This window comes from Spinacia oleracea, chromosome 4 (genome assembly GCF_020520425.1).
Source record: "Spinacia oleracea cultivar Varoflay chromosome 4, BTI_SOV_V1, whole genome shotgun sequence".
Taxonomy (NCBI): Eukaryota; Viridiplantae; Streptophyta; class Magnoliopsida; order Caryophyllales; family Amaranthaceae; genus Spinacia; species Spinacia oleracea.
Window position 1 is genome coordinate 78,215,360 of NC_079490.1, and position 25,914 is coordinate 78,241,273.

The 25,914-nt window shown below is 36.2% G+C and overlaps 2 protein-coding genes across 6 annotated transcripts; both read right to left on the minus strand.

Annotated features, from left to right (window-relative positions):
* Nucleotides 1–236: 236 nt before the first annotated feature.
* Nucleotides 237–12,393, minus strand: LOC130459439 (uncharacterized). Of its 5 annotated transcripts, none has more exons than XM_056826813.1 (13): nucleotides 12,087–12,393; nucleotides 6,942–7,226; nucleotides 5,082–5,300; nucleotides 4,903–4,994; nucleotides 4,678–4,815; nucleotides 3,859–4,589; nucleotides 3,220–3,439; nucleotides 2,728–3,059; nucleotides 2,457–2,642; nucleotides 2,217–2,327; nucleotides 2,046–2,130; nucleotides 1,850–1,948; nucleotides 237–689 (listed from the first exon to the last, which is right to left on the minus strand). In XM_056826813.1, the coding sequence occupies exons 8-13, from the start codon at nucleotides 2,871–2,873 to the stop codon at nucleotides 684–686; spliced, it is 633 nt and encodes a 210-aa protein (XP_056682791.1). In that variant the 5' UTR covers nucleotides 2,874–3,059; nucleotides 3,220–3,439; nucleotides 3,859–4,589; nucleotides 4,678–4,815; nucleotides 4,903–4,994; nucleotides 5,082–5,300; nucleotides 6,942–7,226; nucleotides 12,087–12,393; the 3' UTR covers nucleotides 237–683. The 5 variants fall into 5 exon arrangements, with proteins under 5 accessions (XP_056682791.1, XP_056682788.1, XP_056682787.1 ...); XM_056826810.1 differs by having other exon boundaries at nucleotides 237–724; nucleotides 3,173–3,439; nucleotides 3,859–4,585; nucleotides 12,087–12,384; XM_056826809.1 differs by having other exon boundaries at nucleotides 237–724; nucleotides 12,087–12,384.
* On the minus strand, nucleotides 7,796–10,538 carry LOC110798358 (uncharacterized). The gene is made up of 2 exons (XM_056841893.1): nucleotides 8,491–10,538; nucleotides 7,796–8,270 (listed from the first exon to the last, which is right to left on the minus strand). Exons 1-2 carry the CDS (start codon nucleotides 10,536–10,538, stop codon nucleotides 7,796–7,798), a joined length of 2,523 nt encoding a protein of 840 aa, XP_056697871.1.
* Nucleotides 12,394–25,914: the final 13,521 nt, after the last annotated feature.

The window sequence follows — 25,914 nt, forward strand, 5'->3', positions numbered from 1 at the left end:
ACTCTACAATAAAGCGCGCCTTCCGTACATAACCGTCCTCTATTCTTCCTATTAAATATTGAGATACAGAACGTCTTCCGTACATAGGCGTACTATATTCTACCCTCATTTTTTTTAATATTATTTAAAAACAGCATGTGCAATTTTTTTTTATATAATATTTTAAAAAGGATATTACGATTCTAGTATGTAAACCAAATCTAAAACGATAAAATATAAATGATATTGACGCAATCTTTCCAAAAATCCTTTCATTCAATAACAAAATAATATTATTCATTCATTCAATAACAAAATAAATGATCTACACAAGGTACGGCAAAAAAAAAATCTACCCAAGGTACGGCAAAAATAGAAATCCAATATCACTGTAAATATAAAAAAATAAAATAAAATAAAATAAAAATAAAACTCAACAGCAACAGCGAACAAATTCTCCAGCAACAGCAGCCCCTTCAGCAGGTGCAACAGAGTCTGCAGCAGGAACAACAGCAGGAACAGCAGCGTAACAGCAACATAACAACACCGTAACAGCAGGAACATCATTGTCTGCAGCAGGAACAGACTCTGCAACAACCATCTCAGCTAGCTTAAGTCACACTAGATCATCGTCATCATCATCTTCATCGTTATTTGGTTGGTGATATTCGGTAACGTATGAAATCCACCTCTCCCTTAGCTCGTCAATCCTAGTTTGAGAATACGTGGGAGTTTTGGTAAAATACTACAAGACAAGTTAAAATGTAAGAGTAAGAAATAAAGAACATGCAGCAAGCAACAGAACCAGTAAGTGATGAGTATATATATCAAGCCACAAATCAAATGGTAGGGTAGAAGAACACTAATGCAGTATTAGTTAGAGTGGTGTATTGCAACTATATTATCCTAACACCAGTTCGAAACATGACCATTGACTGCTACATAGTGTAGTCATGCAATATAATCAGACATTAAAAGCCAAGCACATTGTCCACAACCAAACAACAGTAACCTGTGGCCCAAGTTCAAGAATAACAAATATGTACACAGTGCTTTATTCCAGAATAAAACAAAATCCAACAAACAGTCCAAAGACCCAGAAATACTTTAGTTTATAGCAGGAAGGTACAGACAGACAGACAAGGAGGTAAAAGCAACCAGTAGTGGGTGGCGCTAGCCGTTTGCAACAGTAGAATAAGAAGCAAGCAATAATAGTATGTCTAATTTTCTCGAGTTCATTTTTCATGTTCAGCTTCTTTTGCAAAAATTCTCGATCTTAAAAATTATTTTAACAGAAAGGGTGACTTGATGTTGTGTTTGTTTTTTCCTATTAGAAATAGAAACTGAAGATCCGAGGACAGATGCCTCTGGATATCATTTTGTACCCTTTGCTTATGGAAACTCTGCTGATTCCAGTGGACAGAAGACTCTTGAAGTGGCTCCGGACATATCTGCGTTTCATCCACCATTTTCTGTGCCTGAAAGTTTACTTCAAAACCTGGTAGGTTTATCCCTTTTTAGCTATACATCTTATACATAGCTTTAAGAAGAGTCTAGACTTTAATGATGATTTTTTCATTTTTGAAGAGTTAGCTAATGTGGACAAATAGTATCTGTCTGATGTGCATATGTTATTTTGAGGCTTACTATGTCTAAGTTTTCAGATGCTTGGAGCAGGGTGAACTTCTTCTGACCTAAAGTTGCCATTCAGGGGCACCTTGTTCCCTTTTGATGTCATGAAAGATAGGCCGTGCATTAGGACCATAGAGTTCAATGCTTAACTGGAAATTCAAATCATCGTAGTCGCTTGGAGCATATGGAATGAAATTCAAATAAGCATGAGTTTCAATGCATCAGAAGAAAGCAATACCTTTTCAGGAATGAACATTTGTCTCAACGCTATTGTTTCAATCATGTAGCGACCAACATAATATCCACTTTCCTTGGAGCCTGGAGGTTGGCGTGGGCACTATTACACAAGAAAGTTTACATCATAATTAAGCACCTAAGAATACAAAGTATTAACAAACTAATATTGTTACGAAATTGTAATTAATATCACATACCTCAATTTTTTGCCACTTAATGAAAGGGTTCTTCTTTATTTTTGGGATATCCTTACGGTATTCCGCGCTAAATTTGATGATTGCCCTAAGTAATTGTTAATAGTTCAGTTATGTAATTTAATATACTACAATAGGAAAAATATATGACAAAATAAGTAATTTAGTACATACCTGTTGATTATTATTTGAGAAAATTCGGGAGGTTCATTTTGTGCTCCAAGTGGACCTAACCACTGAACCAATGCAATCCATGGACAAATAACAACCAACATCCAATCCCGACTACACACAAAATTAAGCAAAAACAAATATCACATTGTTCGGGGATGTAGGGTCAGGTACTGTGATTATAAATACTATTGTTTCTGTTGCAAAGTACTGATTAAAATATTAGCTGAAGAAATCACTTACTCTTCTATATAGGGCAAGAAGAATATTTGATATTTATTTTTGCCATCATTGCACGCAAATACCCTATATAAATAGTCACATCGATCATCTTCTTTTTCCACACGTCTTAGCGGGGATAGATAGGTGGAGTCACAAAATCCATATAGCCCAGATATGCCATCTTTGAGAACCATCTCACTCAGATGCCTTGCACATCAAAAAACAATTAAATCATTTTTTAGAAACCAATATATACATTTACTTGGAATCAAAAAGGATACAACACACTTACATCATTAAAATCAACATGTGAGATGATCTTATCTCTCTTTGAAAGCACCAATCAAGCATGTCTTCATAATCAAGGCTAACACATTGCTCATTTAGGAACACTCTAGCCGGGATCGTGAAGGATTTGGTTTTTCCGCTCTTTTTCATTCCAATAGCTACATCCTTGAAAACTTTAACCAAATTAGAAGTCAACTTTAACCTATCAGTTGGAGTGATCGTATACTTTCGAGTGCATGATGACTGTGATGATGGCGAGCGTGGAGATGGCGAGCGTGGAGATGGCGAGCGTGGAGATGGCGCGGTGAATTCCTTTGTTATTTGTTTATCAGCAGCCTTGTTATACATTAACACGAAAAAAGAGATAAATATAAGGTATGTAAAAACTATAGGCTGAATGAAACAAATAAGTATCGTGATATGTAACGCATAAAATTTCAATAACGTGCCTTCTTTAAAGGAAAAACCAAATGAGCAGGCCATATTAAAAATCTACCCGAGCTTTGACAAACGAATTTTATTTCCCCGTCGGGACATGGCAATTCCGCACTTGAGTTGATATCTTCTTTAATAAAAACTCGATAATGACCGCTAGGCACGGTTTTGAAATGATTCTTGACCACTTCTCCTTCCCTACCAACGTACACTTCTCCAACGGCAACTATATGGACACCTTTGTCATTCTCAATCGCCAAGGAACATAAACTGCTAACACCCTAATCATAAAGAACATATAAGTAGAACATGTTATTTGTATTTGCATTTAGAGGTTTACTCTGCTACGGAGTCACATCTACTCTCTGATCAGATCAGTTCTGACCTGTTCTGTTCAGATCAGTTATGTCTTTAGGATTTCAATTAATAACTTGATGTGTTAGTTGATTTGCATCAGTTCTGATCAGTTCTGATGTTCTTTTCTGATCAGTTTTGATCAGATCAGTTCTCTTATCAGTTCAGTTCTGACGAGTTGATATGTTTAGATCATTTATTTCTTTAGGATTTCAGTTTCTACCTGTTTATTTTGCGGGTATGGATAATTGTGAGCAACAGAAAACTTGTAGATTAACGGGTTTTAAAGCTTGTAGATTAACCTGGCATGATAACTAGATCAATTTAACTAACAAAATAATGTTACCTGGGGAAATGGTTGATCATTGACTTGCTCAGTGTAGAAAGTACAAACTCAGTTTCAGGCACGTATTCTTTCTCTGGATCAGGCCAAGCAACATGGTACACCTCAGTTTGGACTTCTGGAACTTGAACTTTATTCTGTTTTGAGGCAAGTTGAAAGTTGGCACCTTGCAGTCTTTGGTCACTCGTACTCCCTAACATACCACCTAATCCTTGACTGCCACCAAACCCACCCTCTTGGAAACCCTCTAAACGACGACTAACTTGGTTGCTGTCAGGCACATTCTCATGCTCAGGCCAAGCACCATCTTCTTGCTGTTGCACTGTATTCTGTTTTAAGGATAATTGGAAACAGGCACCTTGAAGTGTTTGGCCATTTGTACTATGAAAGTGGGCAGACTTGGCACCCCCGAACCCTAACCCTTGGATACCACCACCATCACCAAATTGTTTCAGTTGGTCTTGGTTGAGCTGACCAATAGACATTAAGTAATTTAACAACAAATCCTGAGTGTTTTTCATAACAGTTAATTCTGATTTGACACCATTGAGTTCGGAGCGCAATTGACTAGATGGTGTGGGTTTGTTGTAACCAAAGTATTGCTTATTGGTAACACCTGATCCAGCACCCCTAACACAACCTCCATGTTCAGGAGTCTTTAATGATCTTGCTAGGATATCATTTCGGCCAATGGCATCAATTTCTCCTTGGATTTGTTGTGCCTCTAATACTTTCTGACATAAAAAATGAGCAACCAGATCAAGTTAGCATAATAGTGACAGCAAAATGTTTAATTTGATTTATATATAAATATATTCTCACAATTGCTTTAGCTATTTCCAAATCGACGGGATTGTCAAAGGTTATCACACCATTTTCTTCTCTAGAGTGGGCTCTTATCCAAACCAGATGTCGAGGCACATCAGCAACTTGGATTTCTTATTTCTGAAGCTCGTCAGCCTAAGAATACAAAATAATAATCATAATCATAAGAATCATATGTATAGGTTTTCAGTGTTAGACTATATGTGATCGTTCTGAACTTACAATCTCTGCTTCATAATACAAGTACCCTTTTCGACCTCCACGATATCTTGAAGTATTTTTTTTGCCCTTTCTGAATTCAAGTCACTTAGTTCCTATCCATATTATGTACATAACAGTAAGTGCACAAAGTTCATTTGAATGTTCAGTAACTATGCATTGACATGGAGTATTGAAAGTACCTTGAACTTAGGATCAGTATATGTTGCAATGAATGTGTCCCAATCAGTTTGCGTTATCCATCCATACAACGAAGGTGGAGTCCTTATTATCACATTTTCATTCTCTTCCTTGGAGTCGTACATGAAGACTTTCCTTAATCTAGCCTTGAAACATCTCCACCGAATTGAAGCTCGCCCTAACACGTAACTTCTACGTTCTTCGGGCACTATGAATCCCTTCTGCAAATTCAAGAGAAAGTTATCCTGAATATACTTACTGTTGAGAATCATGCTTGCGAATACAGAGAAAAGGTAAACTTCTGAAGTTCTGATCATTTCCGTCTATAATATTTACTCTGAATATGTGTATTCAGAAAACCAACAACCTGTCTTTGAATATCAGCTTTCACAGTTTTTAATCAGCAAAAACTAGTTCTGAACTTCTGATAAGTAAACTTCTATTTTATTGAAAATGTCTGAATCCCATAGATGGACTAGTTAAGATGTATGCTCATGAAGCTAAATTGCAGGCATTCTTTCAAGTAGCAGATGCTTTGGAGCAGCCATTTGAAGATGGTCAGCTTAATTTGGTTTGGTCAATGGAGAGTGGTGAACACATGCCTGATAAAAAGAAGGTTTTAGTTCTCTCTATCTTAGACCTTTTACTAGTATAAAAAACTTGGTAAAAATAATTATTAAACTCCAACTTGGTAAGATGAGAGAAAACTCAAAGGACAGAATCAAAACGTCCACCATCTTATCGGAGATCGTAATGATTGTGAAAGGAAAGTGATTGACACACATGGTGAGCTCAAAGGAAAAGAAGAAGGAAAGATTAGCTGGCAAGTCAACTCAAGGGAACGGGATAGAGGAAGCCTCAAAGTGTTCTGTAGCAGCAAGGAACAAGCAGGGTTAAAGGCTGTTCTTCAGGGGGTTTCTGAAGCTAAAACAAGGAATTGGAGGCACCCGATAATTAGACCTCCGAGCACGAAAATAACTAACATTCTCATTGGGAATAATGTCTAGGGAAAACTAGCATGCCATTTCTGGACACTTTAAAAATAGTAGTTTGTTTTTTGTTTTGGCTTCATTTAAAGAACTATAGTTTAAAAATGTAAGCCAGAAGACAAACACTCCAGCAAGATTATTCTGGAAATTCCAGAGCACACACTCCGACTTTACAAACATTTACTAATGCATACATTTGATTAATAGGGTTTTTGTGTTCAAATTGGATACCAAAATGTCAGCCTCACATTGAATGTCTCTCCCAAAGAAGATTTCTGGTCAGAAAGTTATAGACATTCATCAGATTTCTGGTGTTTGTATTTCTACTCTAGTACTCAGCTGGCTAAAATCCAGCAGATGCACTGAGCCTATAGCTCATGTGTTGTATTTCTTAAAATCCAGCAGAATAAGTCATATGTTGGGTGATGAATCATTTTGTTCAGTTTTGGATCTGATAGAGTCAGTTTGTCTGGGGTCACACGATTTTAGTTTGTTCTATTGATTTGTGGTTATTAAACCCTTGAATGGTTCAGCTACTGAGCCAACAATGGGTGTTGTTAGTTAGAATGGTTCAGATACTGAGCCAACAACAGGAAATTCAAAGAACAGGTGTTCCACAGATTCACCAGATAACCCACAAAGAAGGCAAATGAATCTGAATTTACAGCTTTCGAACCTCCTATCTAGATCAAAACCTTTGTAGTAACGTCAGAATCTCAAGACGATTTGCACATTTACATATGCTGTTTACTGATTAAACAATTAAGCAATTAAACAAAAAAAATAAACTGCATCGCAATTGAAAAAACAGGAAGAAAAAAAAAGCGAAATTCAAATGGGAGAAAAAAAAACTAGAAGTGATATCTTTCTTACTGCAATATAGTCATAAACTTCATTGATGACTTTAGGAACTTCATCCCACGCAGTAAAATTGATGTTCACTCGTTCACGAACAACAACACCAATGTAAGAGGCGAAGTAATCTTTGTTATCCCCAACCGGCACTTTGTTGCGATTCCATTCTAAGGGGAGTTTAATGCCCTTACGAATTACATTTCCAACTAATTTAAGCACCGTACGACCCCTGCAATTCTCACATTCAATCAAAGCCTCTTCATCTCGAGGGGACTTGCTCGCTTTTTCTTTCTTGCCATCAACCTACAAACATACAAAGTTCATTAGATAACATAACTAAAGCACTATATTAATATAAATATAAGCATTTGATATTAAAATTAGGCATCAAATTAGTAAGTTAGTAAGTTTATTCATTGATTCACAACAACCTGTACGACGACGTTTTTTTTTTTCCGATTTGCATTACAAGTTTCATCTTCAAACCAAATTCCTTATTCATGGTCACTACGGACATATGTCGATGTATCATCAGTACTATCATTCACATTAGCTACCTCACTAGTGGAAGACCTTTCCTCAGACACAACATTATCATCATGGTCATCAATGGCATATCGAGGTTTCGTTGTTATAACGACCGACCATGTTTTATCAAGTGGGTCAGTCATATAAAACACCTGTTTTGCTTGACTAGCCAAAATATAAGGATCAGCCTCACTGCCAAGTTTATTAAGATTCATTGAAATTTGCCCTAAGCCATCACATATAACGTTATTGTTATTGTCAGCCCATTTACAACCAAACACAGCTATTGAAAAGCCCATATAATGCAACTCACAAATCTCATATATTACCCCATAGTATTGCATTTAACTATAGACAGGACGATTGTCTTTAGAACTTGAAAAATACATTGCTTCAGCTTCGAGAGATACCCCACTGTTTTGCATAGTACTTTTATCATCTTGGTCCCGCGTATAGAATGTACAACCATTAACAACATATGCAAAGAAAAATGAGGCACGGAAATCAGGACCATAGCACAAACTCCTAAGTCTCTCAGAAACAGGTTGTTCTTTCATTAGTTGATCTTTGAACCAAAAACGAAATGATTTACTATGTTCTGTAGCTAATGCTTTCGGGTTAGCCTTTCGGTTCCGCGCCTTCAAGAAAGACATGTGTCGGTTGACATACGGTGCAACTTCATCTTCATTAAAAAGAATATATGTGTGGGCCATGTGCCACTTGTCAAGAGACATATCATGATCTCTACGGCCTATAGTTCCCATACCATCAAATCGACCATTGTGTCGAGAAGAGGAAGCCCTACTGTCTTCACATGATCTATATGTTCAAGACAATATTCCATAGCTAACTCATAAAACATTTTCTCAGCGATACAAGCCTCAGGTCGATAAGCATTCTTAACACATCCCTTATAGGTTTTCATTTGCCTTTCAAAGGCCCATTGAGCTCTCATGTGCACAGGACCACAAAATCTGATCTCTCTTATTAAGTGAATAGGCAAACGCATCATGACATCAAAAAAGACGGGGGAAAATACATCTCCAACCGGCACAAAATGACGGCAATTTCAATCTCTAAATAATCCAATTCTTTAGGATTAATGACTTTACTGTATATTGCCTTGAAGAAACAACATAACCTAATAATGGTATACGGTACATTTTTAGGCAAAATTGAACGAATTGCAATAGGTAAGAAATCTTCCATCAGAACATGGCAATCATGAGACTTCAGCCCCATGAGTTTCAAATTCTCCACTGAAACAAGCGAAGAAATGTTTGAAGAATAACCCTCAGGCACTTTAACTCCAGCTAAGGAAGAACAAAGCTCGACTTTCTCCTTTTTGGACAATGTATAGGCAGCAGGGGGTATATACTTCCGTTCTCCGGTCTCCTCAACAACATGTAACTCATTTCTAATATTCCATTTCTTCAAGTCATCTCGAGCCTTAGGACCGTCTTTTGTCTTCTTATCAATATTCAATAATGTGCCAATCAGACTATCAAACACATTTTTTTCGATATGCATCACATCTAGAGAATGTCGCACAAATAAAAATCTCCAATAAGGAAGACGCCAAAAACCAGAACACTTTTTGTATCCCTGTTTAGGAAGGGCATCTTTATTTTTCTTCAACTTTCCAAATGTAATTTTAATGTCTTTTACCTTGTCAAACACTTCTTGGCTAGTAAAGACTTTTGGGCAACTTTCAAAATTTTGTTCCCCATTAAACGCCTTTTTCAATTTGCGGTACTGGTGATCAGGAGGAAGAAATGGACGATGATCAAAGTAGACATACTTTCTCGATGCTAATAACCATTTCCCCTTCAAACTATCTTCACATATAGGACAGGCACATTCCCCTTTCACGGTATAACCAGAAAGATTTACATACGCTGGATAATCTTGGATAGTGCAGAACAACATGGCTCTTAAATTGAACATTTCATTCCGACTAGCATCGAATACTTCAACACCTTTCTCCCACAACAACTTTAAATCGTCAATAAGAGGTGCCAAGTACACATCGATGTCATTTCCCGGTTGTTTTGGCCTAGAAATAAGCATTGACAAGATAATATACTTTCTTTTCATACACAAGGAAGGAGATAAATTGTACGTTACCAACATGACCGGCCAAGTACTATGGATGCTACTAAAAGAACCATATGGATTCATACCATCAGTAGACAATCCAAGGCGTAGCTTTCGTTCTTCTTTACCAAAATCACTGAATTTTCCATGAATAAATTTCCATTGCGGAGAGTCAGCTGGGTGTCTTAATAACCCATCATCTTTTTTCCGACCAAATTTATGCCATGTTAACATCTCCGCATCTCCTGCATCTGAATACATTCTTTTGAACCTTGATATTATTGGAAAGTACCACAAAACCTTAGCCGGAATTCCTTCCTTTTGTTTCTTGTACCTCGAGACATTGCACTCAGGATAATTCTTTAAAGATTCATAGTCACCTCGATACAATATGCAATCATTAGGGCAAGCATGAATTTTTTCATAACGCAAGTCCGTTGTGTGCAACATCTTTTTTGCCTTATATGAAGCACCCGGCAAAATATTGCCTGCAGGAAGTATGGCTTTGAACACCTTGAGAAACGCCGTAAAACATTGATCTGTCACACCATAACCCACCTTCACATTATAAAGCTTAAGTATAGTTGATAATTGTGTGTGCTCACTATCTTCGTATAAAGGCTTCTCAGAATCGGTCAGTAGTTGTTCTATCACTTCAGGATCCTCATCAACTCCTCCCTGAAATTGATACCTCACGTCCTCCATTCTATCACCCTCATTAGTATTGTGGCTTTGATGACCAGAAGTTTCTTCCCTTTTTTCACCATAACGATACCAACAAGTATATGTTGTATCAAATTCCCATTTACTCAAGTGGCTCAGTATTACATTAGGTTTGTGATGCATAAGATTATGACAGACATAAGAAGGACAAGGCAACTTATCATGACCTTCAGTGTTATTTTCCAAAGCAAATGTAAGGAATTCCATAACCCCAGCTTTGTATTTTGGGTCACCCAATTTTGTTGTTGTTATCCAACTTCGATCCATTTATACACACTATTAAGTTAAAAAATAAAACACATATAATTAAAATTGTAAAGTCAATATTAAAAAAAAAAATGCAATACAAGGGCGGGATGTTGTGGCACGGAAAATTGATAGAAATTTGAGGACGCACGCGAACGTTTTAGTGGACCTTAATACTATAACAAAATTACATTTTTATAATTGATTACGTTAATAAGGATTGTACAAATATTTGCGAGATACCATGTCTCTCACTTATCTTATTTATAGTGGTTTTATCTTAGTTTCTAGATTTTTCTAGACTTGTCATTTATCTAGATTTTTAGGATAAATCTAGACATTTCCTTACAATCATATATTTCTAGATTGTTTTACATTAATACATTTCACTACTAGAATTTTACAATCATATTATCTAGATAACCGAACCATTAAAAAAAATCACCAACCTCATTCTACCTAGGGCTGTGCAAAAAAACCGAAAAAACTAAACCGAAAATGCGGATAACCAAACCGAAGTTATTCTTAATTCCCATATGATTCCACTAAATATGGGATAACTGAACCGAAGCCAACTTCTTAATTCCACTAAATTCCGACCTTAATCCTTAAACATGGAAACTGTAAATTGTTTTATGTAGATATATATATATCCAGAAGCCTAGGAGAATATAACTACATAAAACAACGCCATAATCAACTTCAGAATACAACACCGGGATTATGATCATTGCCACCTCGTATTCAGCAGCTCAATATGACATTAAGCCAAAGAGCAGATCGAAGAAGAGCTGAAGAGGAGAGCAAAGTCGGGGCATGTGAACACGACGTGGGTCTTCCCATTCTCGTCACTAATCTTACGAAACAATTCGTCCGACACGATGCCACCCTCAATGTTATTTAAACAAATATCATGAATTATAAAACAAAATTCATTACTACAACAGTCTTGCAGCTTACATTCAGGTAAAACTACATTTTTTATTCTCCCTTTGTCTGCATTTCTGCTCTCCTACTCTATACCCCAATCATTAGTTTATTAACAACAGGATTCTCGTTGAGATTATGCACGAAAACCAAACTTTGGGCTAAACACCAGAATCACTAATACCAAATTTTTTCGACCAAAATCAGGCTGCAAACCACATGAAAGACTAATACCATATTATTTCTGACACAAAATCAGGCTGCAAACTAATACCATATAAAAGTTTATTCCTACTTTTATCACAAACCACATAATCAGAACACCCAAACCACGAAACAGGGCTGGAAAGACTAATTTACCACATATTTTCGACAATAACACTAATAAATTAAATGTAATTCGATTAATCATTATAACCTCTCAACCAAAAACTTCAACAAAAATCTCTTCCACATAGAAACTTCAACAATTAGGGTTCAATAAAGAGTTTGCAGCAGAAACTTCAACAATTAATAACTTCCACAAAAATCTCTTCAATAAAGAGTTTGCAATAAGAATTCCATATAAAACATTACAATTTGATAATTAAGAACGTTATTAATTGAAGGATAAAGATGTAGAACAAAAATAAGAATACCAACCTCAAAAATCGGAGTATGGAACCTCGACTTCACCAGATTTTGAAACAGAGGTGCGGCGGTACAGCGGCGGCGGTACAGCGGCGGAGGTACAGCGGCGGCGAAGACTATGGTGATGGGCGGTTATGGTTTGGATTTTGCGGGAGGGGTGAATTTAGGTTCTGTGAGAGGTTGAGTTCAGGAAAGCTTTGGAATAGGTTTTGCACTTTTACGGGATTTTTTTTTTTTTTTTTGAGTTTTACAATCTGCCGCCAATGCTTAATTGGGAGATGATTTTGTTTTTTTGTTTTTTTGTTTTTTTTTATTAAATGAGAATATAGTACGCCTTTCTTACTTTATTTAAAACACAGTTCTATATGTTATTAATTTGCATACGTACATGTACATATTAAATATAATTTTTTATATTATAGTAAAATATATGAAACTGTTAAGTAAGTTAACCGTTCTCTATTCTTTATCCCACAGAACTGTTTTCAGTTAAATACGTTCTCTATTATCCTGTGAAACGCTTAACTCACTTAACCGTACTCTATTTAGCGTTACTTATTTCTACTTTTGTAGTAGTGAAATACCTCGCTATATTTGCATCATCACCCAACTTGATGAAAAAAAGAATCCACATTAAGTTTAAGCAAATTATAGGGAGGGGGGTTCCAGGTTTGATGACAGAAGGAGAAGAGGAGTAGGTGGCTAAGGTGCAATTTCGTAAAGTGTGAAATTAGATCCCAAATTAGAGCTTGGGCATCCCGAATCACTTATCCGCGGCAATTTAGAATTGTTTGAAGGTGAGAGTGTTTCTTCTCTTCCATATAACCCAAACGAGAGGAGGAAATGTTAGGTTATGATACATATGACAAAACATAAATCATGCGGAAAACCTTAATGCCAGGAAACATATTATTTACACATAATCATTTAGCATAATTCAGATGCATACACTTTGTAGTGTGCCCTCCCTAGCTGCGCCCGAACCGAACAAGAACAAGTCTTTAGGACTCCAAGTGTCGTCCCTCCGTAGATAGTCCACAGCACGTCCGGATCCGCCTTAAGCTTGACCAACTAGAATCGCCCTTAAGGTTACTTAGGATTTTCGGCTATTTTGGGTTGCAAGTGTTTGGCTGATTTTTGCTTAAAATCTTACCTTTGAATACTTCAATATCGTCTATCAAATATGTGACCCTAGGCCCTTATTTATAGAATTTATGGAAAGGAATTATAATCCTACTAGGATGTGGATTTATTAATTAGAATGCTATTAGAACTCTAAATAATAAATTTAATCTTTTAGGATTAGGATTTAATCAATGCACGAATTCCGATAGGATTAGGATTCGTTATGAACACGAGCGTCCACGACCACGAGCATCGCACAAACCCGTGCAGGCCTTACGGCCCACACGAGCAGGCGCTGCTCGCAGCCCACGAGCATCAGCCCGCGCGCGCCCCATGGCCTTGCTGGGCCTGGCCTTGCGCTGGGCCTGGCGAGGCTCTGGCAGCTTCGTGTTGGGCGCTTGGCTTGCTGGGCGCGGGCCTGGCTTCGTGCTGGGCCTTCGTCTAGGAAGCCTCGTCCGATGCTAATTCGTACGATGCGCTTCCGATTAAATTCCCGATTCCGGAATTCATTTCCGATACGAACAATATTTAATATTTCCGATTCCGGAATTAATTTCCGTTTCGAAAAAATATTTAATATTTCCGTTTCCGGAATTATTTTCCGATTCCGATAATATTTCCGATTCTGACAATATTTCCGTTTCCGGCAATATTTCCATTTCCGATAATATTTTCCGATACGTACCATGTTTCCGTTTCCGGCAACATCTACGACTTGGATAATATTTATATTTCCGGTACGATCCATATTTCCGTTTCCGGCAATATCATCGTTTCCGGAGTATTCATTTCTTGCTTTGTGACGATCTCAGCTCCCACTGAAACCAAGATCCGTCGATTCCGAATATCCATAGATGGAGTATTTAATGCCATTAAATACTTGATCCGTTTACGTACTATTTGTGTGACCCTACGGGTTCAGTCAAGAGTAAGTTGTGGATTAATATCATTAATTTCCACTTGAACTGAAGCGACCTCTAGCTAGGCATTCAGCTCACTTGATCTCACTGAATTTATTAACTTGTCAATTAATACTGAACCGCATTTATTAGACTTAACATTATATGCATACTTGGACCAAGGACATTATTTCCTTCAGTCTCCCACTTGTCCTTATAGACAAGTGTGCATTTCCTAATTCCTTTGTCACTCGATGCTTGCTCTTGAACATAAGGTAAGAGTTGTCATCCTTATTATGTCTAGAGGTGTTTCTCGGTTTCAGAGTTCAACTGATCAAATAAACAGATAATCATAACCTATGATTCATCCGAGCACGGCCATGCATTTTACAGTTTCTAGCTCTCCGAGTGGCCTTGTACAACTTTTAAGCATCTCATCCCGATTTATGGGAGGACAATCCCAATCTTGCGATCTTGAGATTAGACTTCGTTTGATAGGTGATTACCTGAGCGTTGCCTTTATAGCCTCCTTTTACGGTGCGACGGTTGGTCAACGTCAAAGTAAGCAGTTCTCAAACAAGTAATCTCAAATTACTCAGGTATTGAGGATTTAGTGTCTAATAATTTTAATGAAATTTACTTATGACAGATTTTCATCTCTTACAGTAAAGTTTCATAGGTCTGTCTGATACTAGTCTTCTCAAAGTAAGTATCTATGCAAATGATTATGACATTGCCATGTCCACATAGTTCAAGAAACAGAACTACTAGTCATCTTGCATTCTAGTCGTCTAACGTTTTCTATGCGTCCATCTTTATAGAAAACTCCGACCAGGGACCTTTTTCAACTTTTGACATTCAAGTTCACTTGATAGACATTTCTTAGTCACAAGACTGGTCCTGACAGTCTATCTTGAATATATCGTCAAATTGAAAGGACTCATCATTTAATACTAAACCAAGATTAAATGGAATATGAAAATACATTTCATATATGATAAATGTTCAACCCTAATGTTTTACAACCATGGGCCTCGAACCCATCTTTAAAACAATTAATGGAATTTAAAGCTATGCTTGATTTCCAGTGCCACAATGTGAGTGTTGTTTCTCACTTGTTGCATAGGTTTAGTTATCATGCTTTGCCAATCTTAATATCCTTTTCATCGAATGTTCTTCGAGATATGATGATAAGATCTTTTGAGTTTGTTTATTATGTGATCTAGTCTTTCTTACTTCGATAGTGGTTCTACGCATTTTGCAATGAAGAACCATCAAGTCAGCAGACATGTGATCCACCCAAGTTCAGTGAAGAACTCTTTAACATAAACAACCCTGTTTTATTGCTTCTTAGGCAATAAGTACTTTTACTTCAACTGTATAGGTTGTTAGTGATGCTTTGTTTGGATTTACTTATCCAAGCAGTTCACAGATATGCGGAAGACTTTCCAACTATATCTTAGAACATAGAAATTATTATTTTAATTTCCCACGCAACAACTCATGGTCTCCAATCCATGTTGCCATTTCAAAACACGATGCTCTTTAGCTCGTCCTTGTCAATGGTTAACTCCAAAGGAATCTTTCTTGATTCTTTGCCAGTGTTTATGCGTGTAGCATCAATATTTAGCATATCTTTATTTCCTTGAATCAAGAACTACTCTTATGTACCTTTTCAAGTACCATAAGTTTTTCTTGATCTCAATCTAGTTGATCTTCACTTAGATCAATAGAGATTGGTATATGTTCGTCATGCCTAAAGTCATACGATACATTTTTGGCGATCCTCATATTATATCATACATGATAAATTCTTTTGCAGAATAATTCCCAATTGAATTCTATTCATGTAACTTTAGCTCATATAGTTTTAAGTAGATAGTAAATCCAGCTAAATTCTTTGACATATAATATAGGTTAAGAATCTTACTTAGGTCCTTTGATGTTTAACTTAGTAAATGCTTATACATAGTTCAAACATCTTTTACTTAGATTTATTCATATGGGTCGAATGTCTCCAATGGAGTCTTTCGTGTTTGATTTAGTAAATGCCATTACTTAATCCAGAACAATATTATAAGATCTTTGTGAATGGATCTTAATACCCAGTATGCACTAAGTTTCGCCTTGGTCCGTTATTGATGAATAATTTCAAATCTAAGTCATTAGCATTTGAATGTTATTTCACAATAGAGAGATATGTGTGTGATACACATAGGACCAATTAAGTTTTATGTACTCCCACTAAACTTCTTATATATATCTATAAGAATCATGTACATTTTATGAAACTAAAATCTTAATAGCTTCACTAAAATACAGTTCCAATTCCCAATTGCTTGCTTAAATCTGTACTTAGATTTTATAAGCTAGCATCCATTTCAAGCATTATTTGGATCCACAAATCCTATAACATGCCATGTACATAGTTTCTTCCAACATTTGACTGAGGAAGATGTTTTGTCATCCAATTGCCATATGTACCAATATGCAATCATTGCTTGAATTATAGACTTGAGCATTACGATTTTGCATGAGGTTTCAACACAATCCACACCGTGAATTTGCTTGTAACCTTTAGCAACTAATCTAGCTTTGTGTGTGAACACAATTCCATGTTTGGTGGTTTTTATCCTTAAAACCAATTTGCAACCAATAGGTGTTAACCCATTCTTGCAAATCAACAAAATTTCAATTTTGTCATCAAAACATTGAATATGTTTTATGGCCTCTAACCATTTAAAACATTTGAGTCTATATATGGCTTCTAACCATTTTAGGGTATCTGGGTTTCGTCATAGCTTTCTTACAGGTCACAAACTCATTAATCTACATGATAGTTGACTGCAAGTTGTAGGTTTTTTCACTATTTAATAGAAGAATCGCATAGCTTCAATGACCTGAACTCCATGTTTCTTCACTATCTAATAGAAGAATCTCATAGTTTCAGTGATTTGAACTCTATGCCTACTTGGGTATAGAACATCAAAAAATAGAATATCAACAGATACTTTGAAAGTCCTTTGAATATTCTGTTCTCCTTGAAGCACTTGTAAAGTCTTCTAAGAGATGTCTATTCTTAAAAGCCACTTCTAAAGTCCTTAAAGAATATGTGTTCGGAATTTCTGAAGAACTTCGAAAAGCCTCCGGAATGTCCATTTATGTTTGTTGTTCGCCTCGAAGACTTTCGAGGTCTATTTTCTCCCACTTGTCATTTTGGAAACGAATCTCCAAAAGGACATCATTTCGAGCAAACAAACATTATGTTCTCAAAAATTCGTGGTAGAAACAATACCCTTGTGTCTCATTTGAATAAATCACAATGAAACATATATCTATACTTGGGCCTTAGTTTGTTGAATAACAAACACTAAGCTCCCACTGAGTTTAGCAACTCTTTAGATATATAATTATGAAAAGATATTCTGAAATTACTTTTCAATAGCTTTGACGAATTTGGTTTAGTTTGGTGGTAGTTGAGAATTTTGTTTTAGAAATTATTGGAAAAGTTTTTATGATTCATCATTGATCGAATCAAGTACTAATTGACTTCGATCATGCCATATCTCATGGAGCTAGATTGTGAAATTACAACACACAATCATTGATGATCATTTTTGGTCTCAAGCAATCATTAACATGATCTATCCTAGATCTTTTATGATTTCTTACCAAGTAGGATTTATACTTCTGAATCTTTGAACTAGCCAAACAGATTCAAACTTATATCACATTGAGTAAATAAACCTATATTCACTCAAATCTGTGTGAAATAATAAAGTCATAAAACCTTTCTTTAGCTTTGAATTAACTCTGTTGTCTAGGCGTTCTAACAATAGTTCATACCTTTTGTTACTTTCAACAAGTAAGACTAGTTGTCTTAAATTGATCTAGAAATCAATGAACTTTCAAAAGTCCATCAAAATAGAGCTTTTGAATGTTAACTTGTTGATATGGTCTAAGCAACAATGCTAAAGATTAGTGGAACTCAAATCAAGGGGTTGATTTGAACCTAGTAAAGTTTTAATTGTTAAAGAGTTGTTTGTTTTTAATCAAGCATATTGACTCAAACCGTAAATGGCCATTTCATTCAAATAACAAACAAAGAAGCATTGTTTTCGTTCTTCTGAATGTGAGTCTTTCTGTGTTTGAAGCAGAAATTTAGGTATGTTGATTATGGAATAAAATAGCCATTAAGTTCCAGCCTTTGAAAGGACTTAAAACAAACTAGATGACCCTACAACTAATGTAGCATTGCCATGCTTCATTTCCCACTTGTAGGCCATTAGTGTAGCCTAGCTTCCATTGTTTGAGTTATTACGGAAGTAAGAACCTCAAGCGGTATATGATACCAAGGAAGTTTGATTGCTAGGTCACTTCTCTTTAAACATAAACTTATAGGTAGAAACGGATTTGTAAATTCCTTTCATTTGTTCCTTTGTTTTCCTATTTCTTGTACCTTTCCTAATAGCCTTAAGAATTGAATTCTCTAGTGTTGACTTTTATACTTTGTTTAGACATGTCCAATGTCATTCCAAAGTTCTTACCATTTATGTTGAATATTCTTGTTTCAACTAGATGATCTTACCAGAAGCTTCTAAAGTTCTCTAAGCATCGATCTATTCGAATGTCTAGGGACTAGACTCATTCGAGAATTAAATGGACAAAGATGTTAGGTTGTTAACCGTTGGTAAAGCTGAGCGTTTAAACTCAATGCTTTATGATCTCAAAACTACATTGTATTTTGAATTCACAAGCACCAATCGGTTTGCCATTCGATTTTGATATCGAAAACAACCATAAAAGTCGCTAAAAGAAACGTACATTTTAAATTGCTCATTTTCTCTCATTTCCGTGAATCGTTCTTGGATTCACTACCAATCGAGGAAATTTATTGTTACCTTTCTAAAAGGATTTATTGCAGTGCAAGATATTTAATTATAAACAATAATTAAAACATACATTGAAGCATGCAAAGTCTAAACATTTATCATGAGTAATAACTTGAAAATTAAAGTATTCATGCAATTTAAACAAGTCATTAGCATTTTATTCGAATTTATTGTTCCGGCAGGTGTGAATAAAATGATTCCAAGACCCTAAAACCATTGAAGAATTAAGCACATTATGTATTTTGACTCAATTCTAAAACATTTTAGGTAAGCAAAAGCCTTTTGCTAATAGTCTAGAAACTACTCTTGGTTGATAGGTACGTCTAAGAACTTATTAGGTAACCCTATCGATTTTGCCACGACATAAAAGGACTCCTTACTTATATCGTTGAGTTTCACCAAAACTAACATGTACTCACAATTATTTGTGTACCTTACCCCTTTAGTATCGATAAGTAACACCTCGCTATGGCGGAAGACTATTACTAAGATCGATGTAAAGGATATCCAAGTAAGTTTTATTTTGGCATGGCACCTTTTAACTCAATTTTTAAGTTTGGAACTTAAGGCTCTTACTATGTTGGTTAGATTTTAAGTGAACTAAAATCCTTAATCATGCAACATAGTCAAGCCACAATCTCATGCATATTTAAGACATATTTAAAAGCAATAAATAACTTAAAGCATGCATAAGATAAATGTGATCTAGTATGGCCCGACTTCATCTTGAAGCTTCAACTTCAAAATCCGTCTTGAAAATCTCCGTGGGAGGCGCCATTTTCTTCAAATAGGATAAGCTATAATTAAACTAATTACAACTATTTGATGGTACGTAGACCATTTTGAATTGAAAAACAAATTTGCTGCTTTAGACCAATTACATTCAAATTAATGGTACGCAGACCATATTTTCTATCCTATTTGGCCATACTAGTCACTTCATAACCTGCAAAACAGTACATATACAATATATACCATTCATCCATTCATTATCATGAATGGCCCACATAATTGGTTAGTTAAAACACATTGTATGCATCACATAAATATTTGCAGCAATTAATTAAGGGCACCAATAATCTACCAATTATTCAGTCTTTATTAATTCTAATCAAGTTGTTTAACCTTAAAGGATTTGTAGACCTAATCAAGAGTTTATGACTAAAATTGATCCCACTTAAACCAATAAATTCATATGCTTTACTAATTTTAAACATAAAAATGTATTTCTAGTCTAACCGGAAACATACAAATTTAATTAAAATTTAAAGCTCATATAAATTTATAATTGAATCCACTTATTTAATTTATTTTCAGTCGAATTTAAATTAATTCAAGGTTTTTAATTTTAGTAAAATAATTAGAATAAATTAAAATTTACAATAATTATAATATTCAAAATTAAAATCCAAGAAAACAATTTAAATTATTAATTTTAAAATTAATTAAAATTATTCGAACTGAAAATCTCAAATTAAAATTTAAAACGATTTAATCGTAACACGACGAGCACTTGGGCTTGCGCCCAAGCCCCATCGTGTGCACGATTGGTCGCTGCACAAGGCACGCACATCACCACGCAACGCACAGCCATAGGCCACACGCACACGCAGCCATCGCTGGCCACGATGCGCGCAACCTCTGTGCTGTGTCGCGTCTGCTGTTGCTTTCCCTCGCAAGGCACCGCTCGCTGCGCGAGCCTGCGCTCGCTGCACGCGAGGCAGTGCGCGTTGTGGTGCAGCTCGCTTGCTGCCCACACGCGACTGCTCGCTTGCCTTGCCCCTCGCCCACGCCCATCGCATAGCACACACGGCCAGCTCCTTTGCTTCGCGCGCGCGCTACGCTATGTTGCTCGCTGCATTCGTACCGTAGGGGCGACGAGCTCCCTTGCTCGTCGTCGCGTGCCCGCATTATACAACACCCTTAAGGGTAACACGTAGCTTCCATTTCTTTGTGCGTGCAACATTCATGAGTGTTTTCATAAAAAATTAAAATTAAGGCAAATTTGTCAGAAACCACCTTTTAAAATAGAGATTTTGCGAGAAACCACCTTTTAAAAAATAAATTGCGAGAAGAAACCCGATTTATAAATATTTTTGCGAGAGACCACCTTTAGCCGGATTCCTGTAGTTGACTCTTTGTTTCGGTGTTGACTTTACATGTGACTTGCACGTGACTTTTTTAAACAAAAAATTAAATCGTTTTTTCATATTCTTCCCTTTAATTTTCCCTTAAACACCGCTCATCTGAATTTTTGGGTTTCTTCCTCAAATTTTGTTGAATTTTTGGGTAAGTCTTCCATAAACCCTGTTACTCATTTTGCAGATCACCCAGAAAAACTAAAAGAAGTTCAAAGTCAAAAGTTGAAATTAGGGACATTCAACTCCTAAGTAGTTGTTGACTTGTGTTCTTGTTATTGTTTTGTGGCGTGAATTTTACTAGGGGTTATTTATGTTGGAGATTCGATAATTTGTTGATTTCTCTTTCTCTATCTCTTTCTCATTCTGACATTTTCTACCCAACACCTCGACTTTCTCTATCAGTTCACCAATCACCACTACAGTTGAAGGTGATAGAAATAAAATGGAGTGAAATTGAATGGGAAGAATACAAAAAAAATATTTAATTTTTTGTTTCAAAAAGTCACGTGCAAGTCGACGTCGAGAGAAAGAGTCAACCACCGGAATCCGACTAAAGGTGGTCTATCGCAAAAAAATTATAAATCGGGTTTCTTCTCGCAATTTACTTTTTAAAAGGTGGTTTCTCGCAAAATCTCTATTTTAAAAGGTGGTTTCTGACAAATTTGCCTAAAATTAATGACAAATTAATAAATCATATCAATTTCATAATTTTAGGGCGAAAAATCGAAAATTTATTAATTAATTAATTAATTTCCGATTAACATGGATTCAAATCTAGGTCATAAAACTTTAAAATTTAACATAAATTAACAATTTTTATCGTGGATTTTAATCATGGATACCTAATTAAATTATTAATTAATTATGAAAAACAAATCAATTCTAAATTATTCGAATTTCAACAAATTAATCATAATTACAAATTAGGTTGTATAATTAACAAGTCTAGAAATTCATAATTGTTAAACATATACTGTAGGTCAATAAAAAACTCAAGATTTATCAACAAGAATCGCAAATATTCAATTTAACATCTTAAATTTACAAACTTTTGCGTTCGGAAAACTAAAACCTTCGAAAACTCATAGTTAGGCTTCGAATTTGGGAATTCTGGGTTTCAGCGAAAGATACTAATTTTGTCAAAATTTTAGAATGCCTTTTACATGCGGAATTGACACAAAAATCACTAGATTTGGATGAGTAACGAATATTCTGCCGAAAAACTGCGTACATATAATTAAATAAACGCAATTTGCAATTAATTACGAAAATTAATCACCCCTTTAATTCTTTGCAAATTTGTAAAATTTAACCATGTCCATGCAATTTAGATTATGAAAATAATAAGAGGCTCGTGATACCACTGTTAGGTTATGATACATATGACAAAACATAAATCATGCGGAAAACCTTAATGCCAGGAAACATATTATTTACACATAATCATTTAGCATAATTCAGATGCATACACTTTGTAGCGTGCCCTCCCTAGCTGCGCCCGAACCGAACAAGAACAAGTCTTTAGGACTCCAAGTGTCGTCCCTCCGTAGATAGTCCACAGCACGTCCAGATCCGCCTTAAGCTTGACCAACTAGAATCGCCCTTAAGGTTACTTAGGATTTTCGTCTATTTTGGGTTGCAAGTGTTTGGCTGATTTTTGCTTAAAATCTTACCCTTGAATACTTCAATATCGTCTATCAAATATGTGACCCTAGGCCCTTATTTATAGAGTTTATGGAAAGGAATTATAATCCTACTAGGATGTGGATTTATTAATTAGAATGCTATTAGAACTCTAAATAATAAATTTAATCTTTTAGGATTAGGATTTAATCAATGCACGAATTCCGATAGGATTAGGATTCGTTATGAACACGAGCAGCCACGACCACGAGCATCGCACAAGCCTGGCTTCGTGCTGGGCCTTCGTCTAGCAAGCCTCGTCCGATGCTAATTCGTACGATGTGCTTCCGATTAAATTCCCGATTCCGGAATTCATTTCCGATACGAACAATATTTAATATTTCCGATTCCGGAATTAATTTCCGTTTCGAACAAATATTTAATATTTCCGTTTCCGGAATTATTTTCCGATTCCGATAATATTTCCGATTCTGACAATATTTCCGTTTCCGGCAATATTTCCGATTTCCGGCAATATTTCCATTTCCGATAATATTTTCCGATACGTACCATGTTTCCGTTTCCGGCAACATCTACGACTTGGATAATATTTATATTTCCGATACGATCCATATTTCCGTTTCCGGCAATATCATCATTTCCGGAGTATTCATTTCTTGCTTAGTGACGATCTCAGCTCCCACTAAAACCAAGATCCGTCGATTCCGAATATCCATAGATGGAGTATTTAATGCCATTAAATACTTGATCCGTTTACGTACTATTTGTGTGACCCTACGGGTTCAGTCAAGAGTAAGCTGTGGATTAATATCATTAATTTCCACTTGAACTGAAGCTGCCTCTAGCTAGGCATTGAGCTCACTTGATCTCACTGAATTTATTAACTTGTCAATTAATACTGAACCGCATTTATTAGACTTAACATAGAATGCATACTTGGATCAAGGGCATTATTTCCTTCAGGAAAATGGGTCTTCCATGGGAGAGATGTGTGGTCAGGCAATATGTGAGTCAAGTTAAATAGCTTGAAGCCAAGGGTTCAGGCAGTATCATAGAATGAAGAATTAACTCCAAAAAGATCCCAAATTTCTTTAGCTTGGGGACAATCTCTAAGTACATGGAATGAATCCTCCATAGAGTGTTGATACCCCGAATGCACAAATTAGAAGAAATCATATGCCTCACAAATAGACATCTCTTATGCAGAATATGATCTTGGAAATTGAGCCAAAAAAATTAATTTTATGAATCATATCACATTTCCCAATCCAACTCTACGAAACAGGTTGGGATTGCTCCCTCCGAGAGAGGACTTGCAAAGCTTCTTTAAAATCAAACCTACCATTTGTAGAAAATTTGAAAATCATAAAATCATCCACGTGAGAGTTTTTGTTAGGCAAGGGGATAGAATGGCATTTATTAGCAATGTCTACATGGAGCACGAAAGACAAATGGGAAAAATTCCAACTAGCATTGCACACCAAGTTACGGACCTTCATATTCTCCTCACCCCAGATCAAAGGACCCGACATAAGCTCTCTAAGGGTGAACTCTCCCACCCATTTATCCTCCCAAACACACAGATTGGAATTGCTACCCATGGACTTCCAAAGATGGAACCCATAGGAGAAGGAACGAAAGAGATTATCAGATTTTGAGTACTTGTCCTTAATGATCCTCACTTCCAAATTGTTTTCTTGGTGAAGGACCCTCCACCAAAACTTCAGAAATATAAGCTCTAATAATATTCTATATTTAGGTATTATACTGTTAGCTAAATAAGTAATTGGAACAACTTAGATGGATAATACGTACGTACGAACTGAACACTTGTCGCGTCGTGGCCGAACCACTGCTCTAAAAGACAATTCTGCGCTACCTCCGGTGCAGTAGATCACTTGCGGTTGCCCTCTAGGGTTAACACGACACCAAGGATTATGTGCACTCACAAGCCTCGGTTGGAGACTAGAATATTTGCCAGAAAAATGAGAACAGTGTTTAGCGTTTGAGGGAGGATGCATAATACTTTCTGTGATTGTGTGTTTGTGAGAAACTGAAGAGATGTATTTATAGGGGAATTGTAACAGCCATAAAACGGCTAGTAGTGGGGTAACGGGAAGTAGTGGACATAAAAACGGTCAGTAAGTGGGAAAACGGGAAGTAGTGGATGTTTAGTGGGGCAGTTACAACAACATTAGTGGGGAATTAATTCTGAGAATTAATTAAAGCAACTTTTTACCAAAAAGAATAACCCCGCCCACAGAACCCACCCCACGCCCGTGAACCGCATTCGCCAAGGCCCACGGCCCGGCCCGCGCGTGTCTGTATTGTGTGTCTACTCATGCCACTCACATGCTTTCTTAAACAAATGTTTCCCTCAAACCCCAAATATAAACATTGAAAGTAGTTGGTGTTTTCCCATGTGGGACTTTTCACATTCCCTTTTCCCCACTCATTTTCTTTTGTATTCTCACTAGGATTTCCAACCTATTACCTACATTTAGTACAATAGTTTGACCTTAAAACTGAATATATACTAACTTTGACTCTAGTGATATTGATCGTAGGAGTGTTGTTGCATTAGGACACTTTACAACTTTGATTTCTTGATCTTAGTATACTTCCGTTTTGGAACTTTGGTTAAAAAAATCCTTCAAAAAAAAACTTTGGTTAAAAAAATACATAAACAAATTGAATACATGTGTGGGCAATTGGCCAGGCATGAGTAAAACATCCTAAACTTCCAACTCCATACCCACCGACCCCGTTGTACGTGTAAGTAGGGGTCTTAACAAGCTGAGTCGAGACCAAGCCCATTGCAGGCCCGAGATCGGAGATCGTCGAGCTTACGAAATTGAGGTTGCGCTCGGATTCGGAACTTGAAAACCGAGTTTGGTTCGACTTGAAGCTCGATAGGCTCATTTGAGACTCGATAAGTCCGGTCGAAACTCAAACATCAAATATTAACCAATTTCCCATGTGTTAAAAATAAAATTCCTATTAAAATTAATTTATGTAGAAAAAATATTTAATAAAAATACCAGCGTTAGCAAAAACTCGAGCCTGCTCACGATCTATCTAGCCGAGTCATTGGTAGCACAAACTTGACTTGTTAAAATCTCAAGCCAAACTAGAGCTC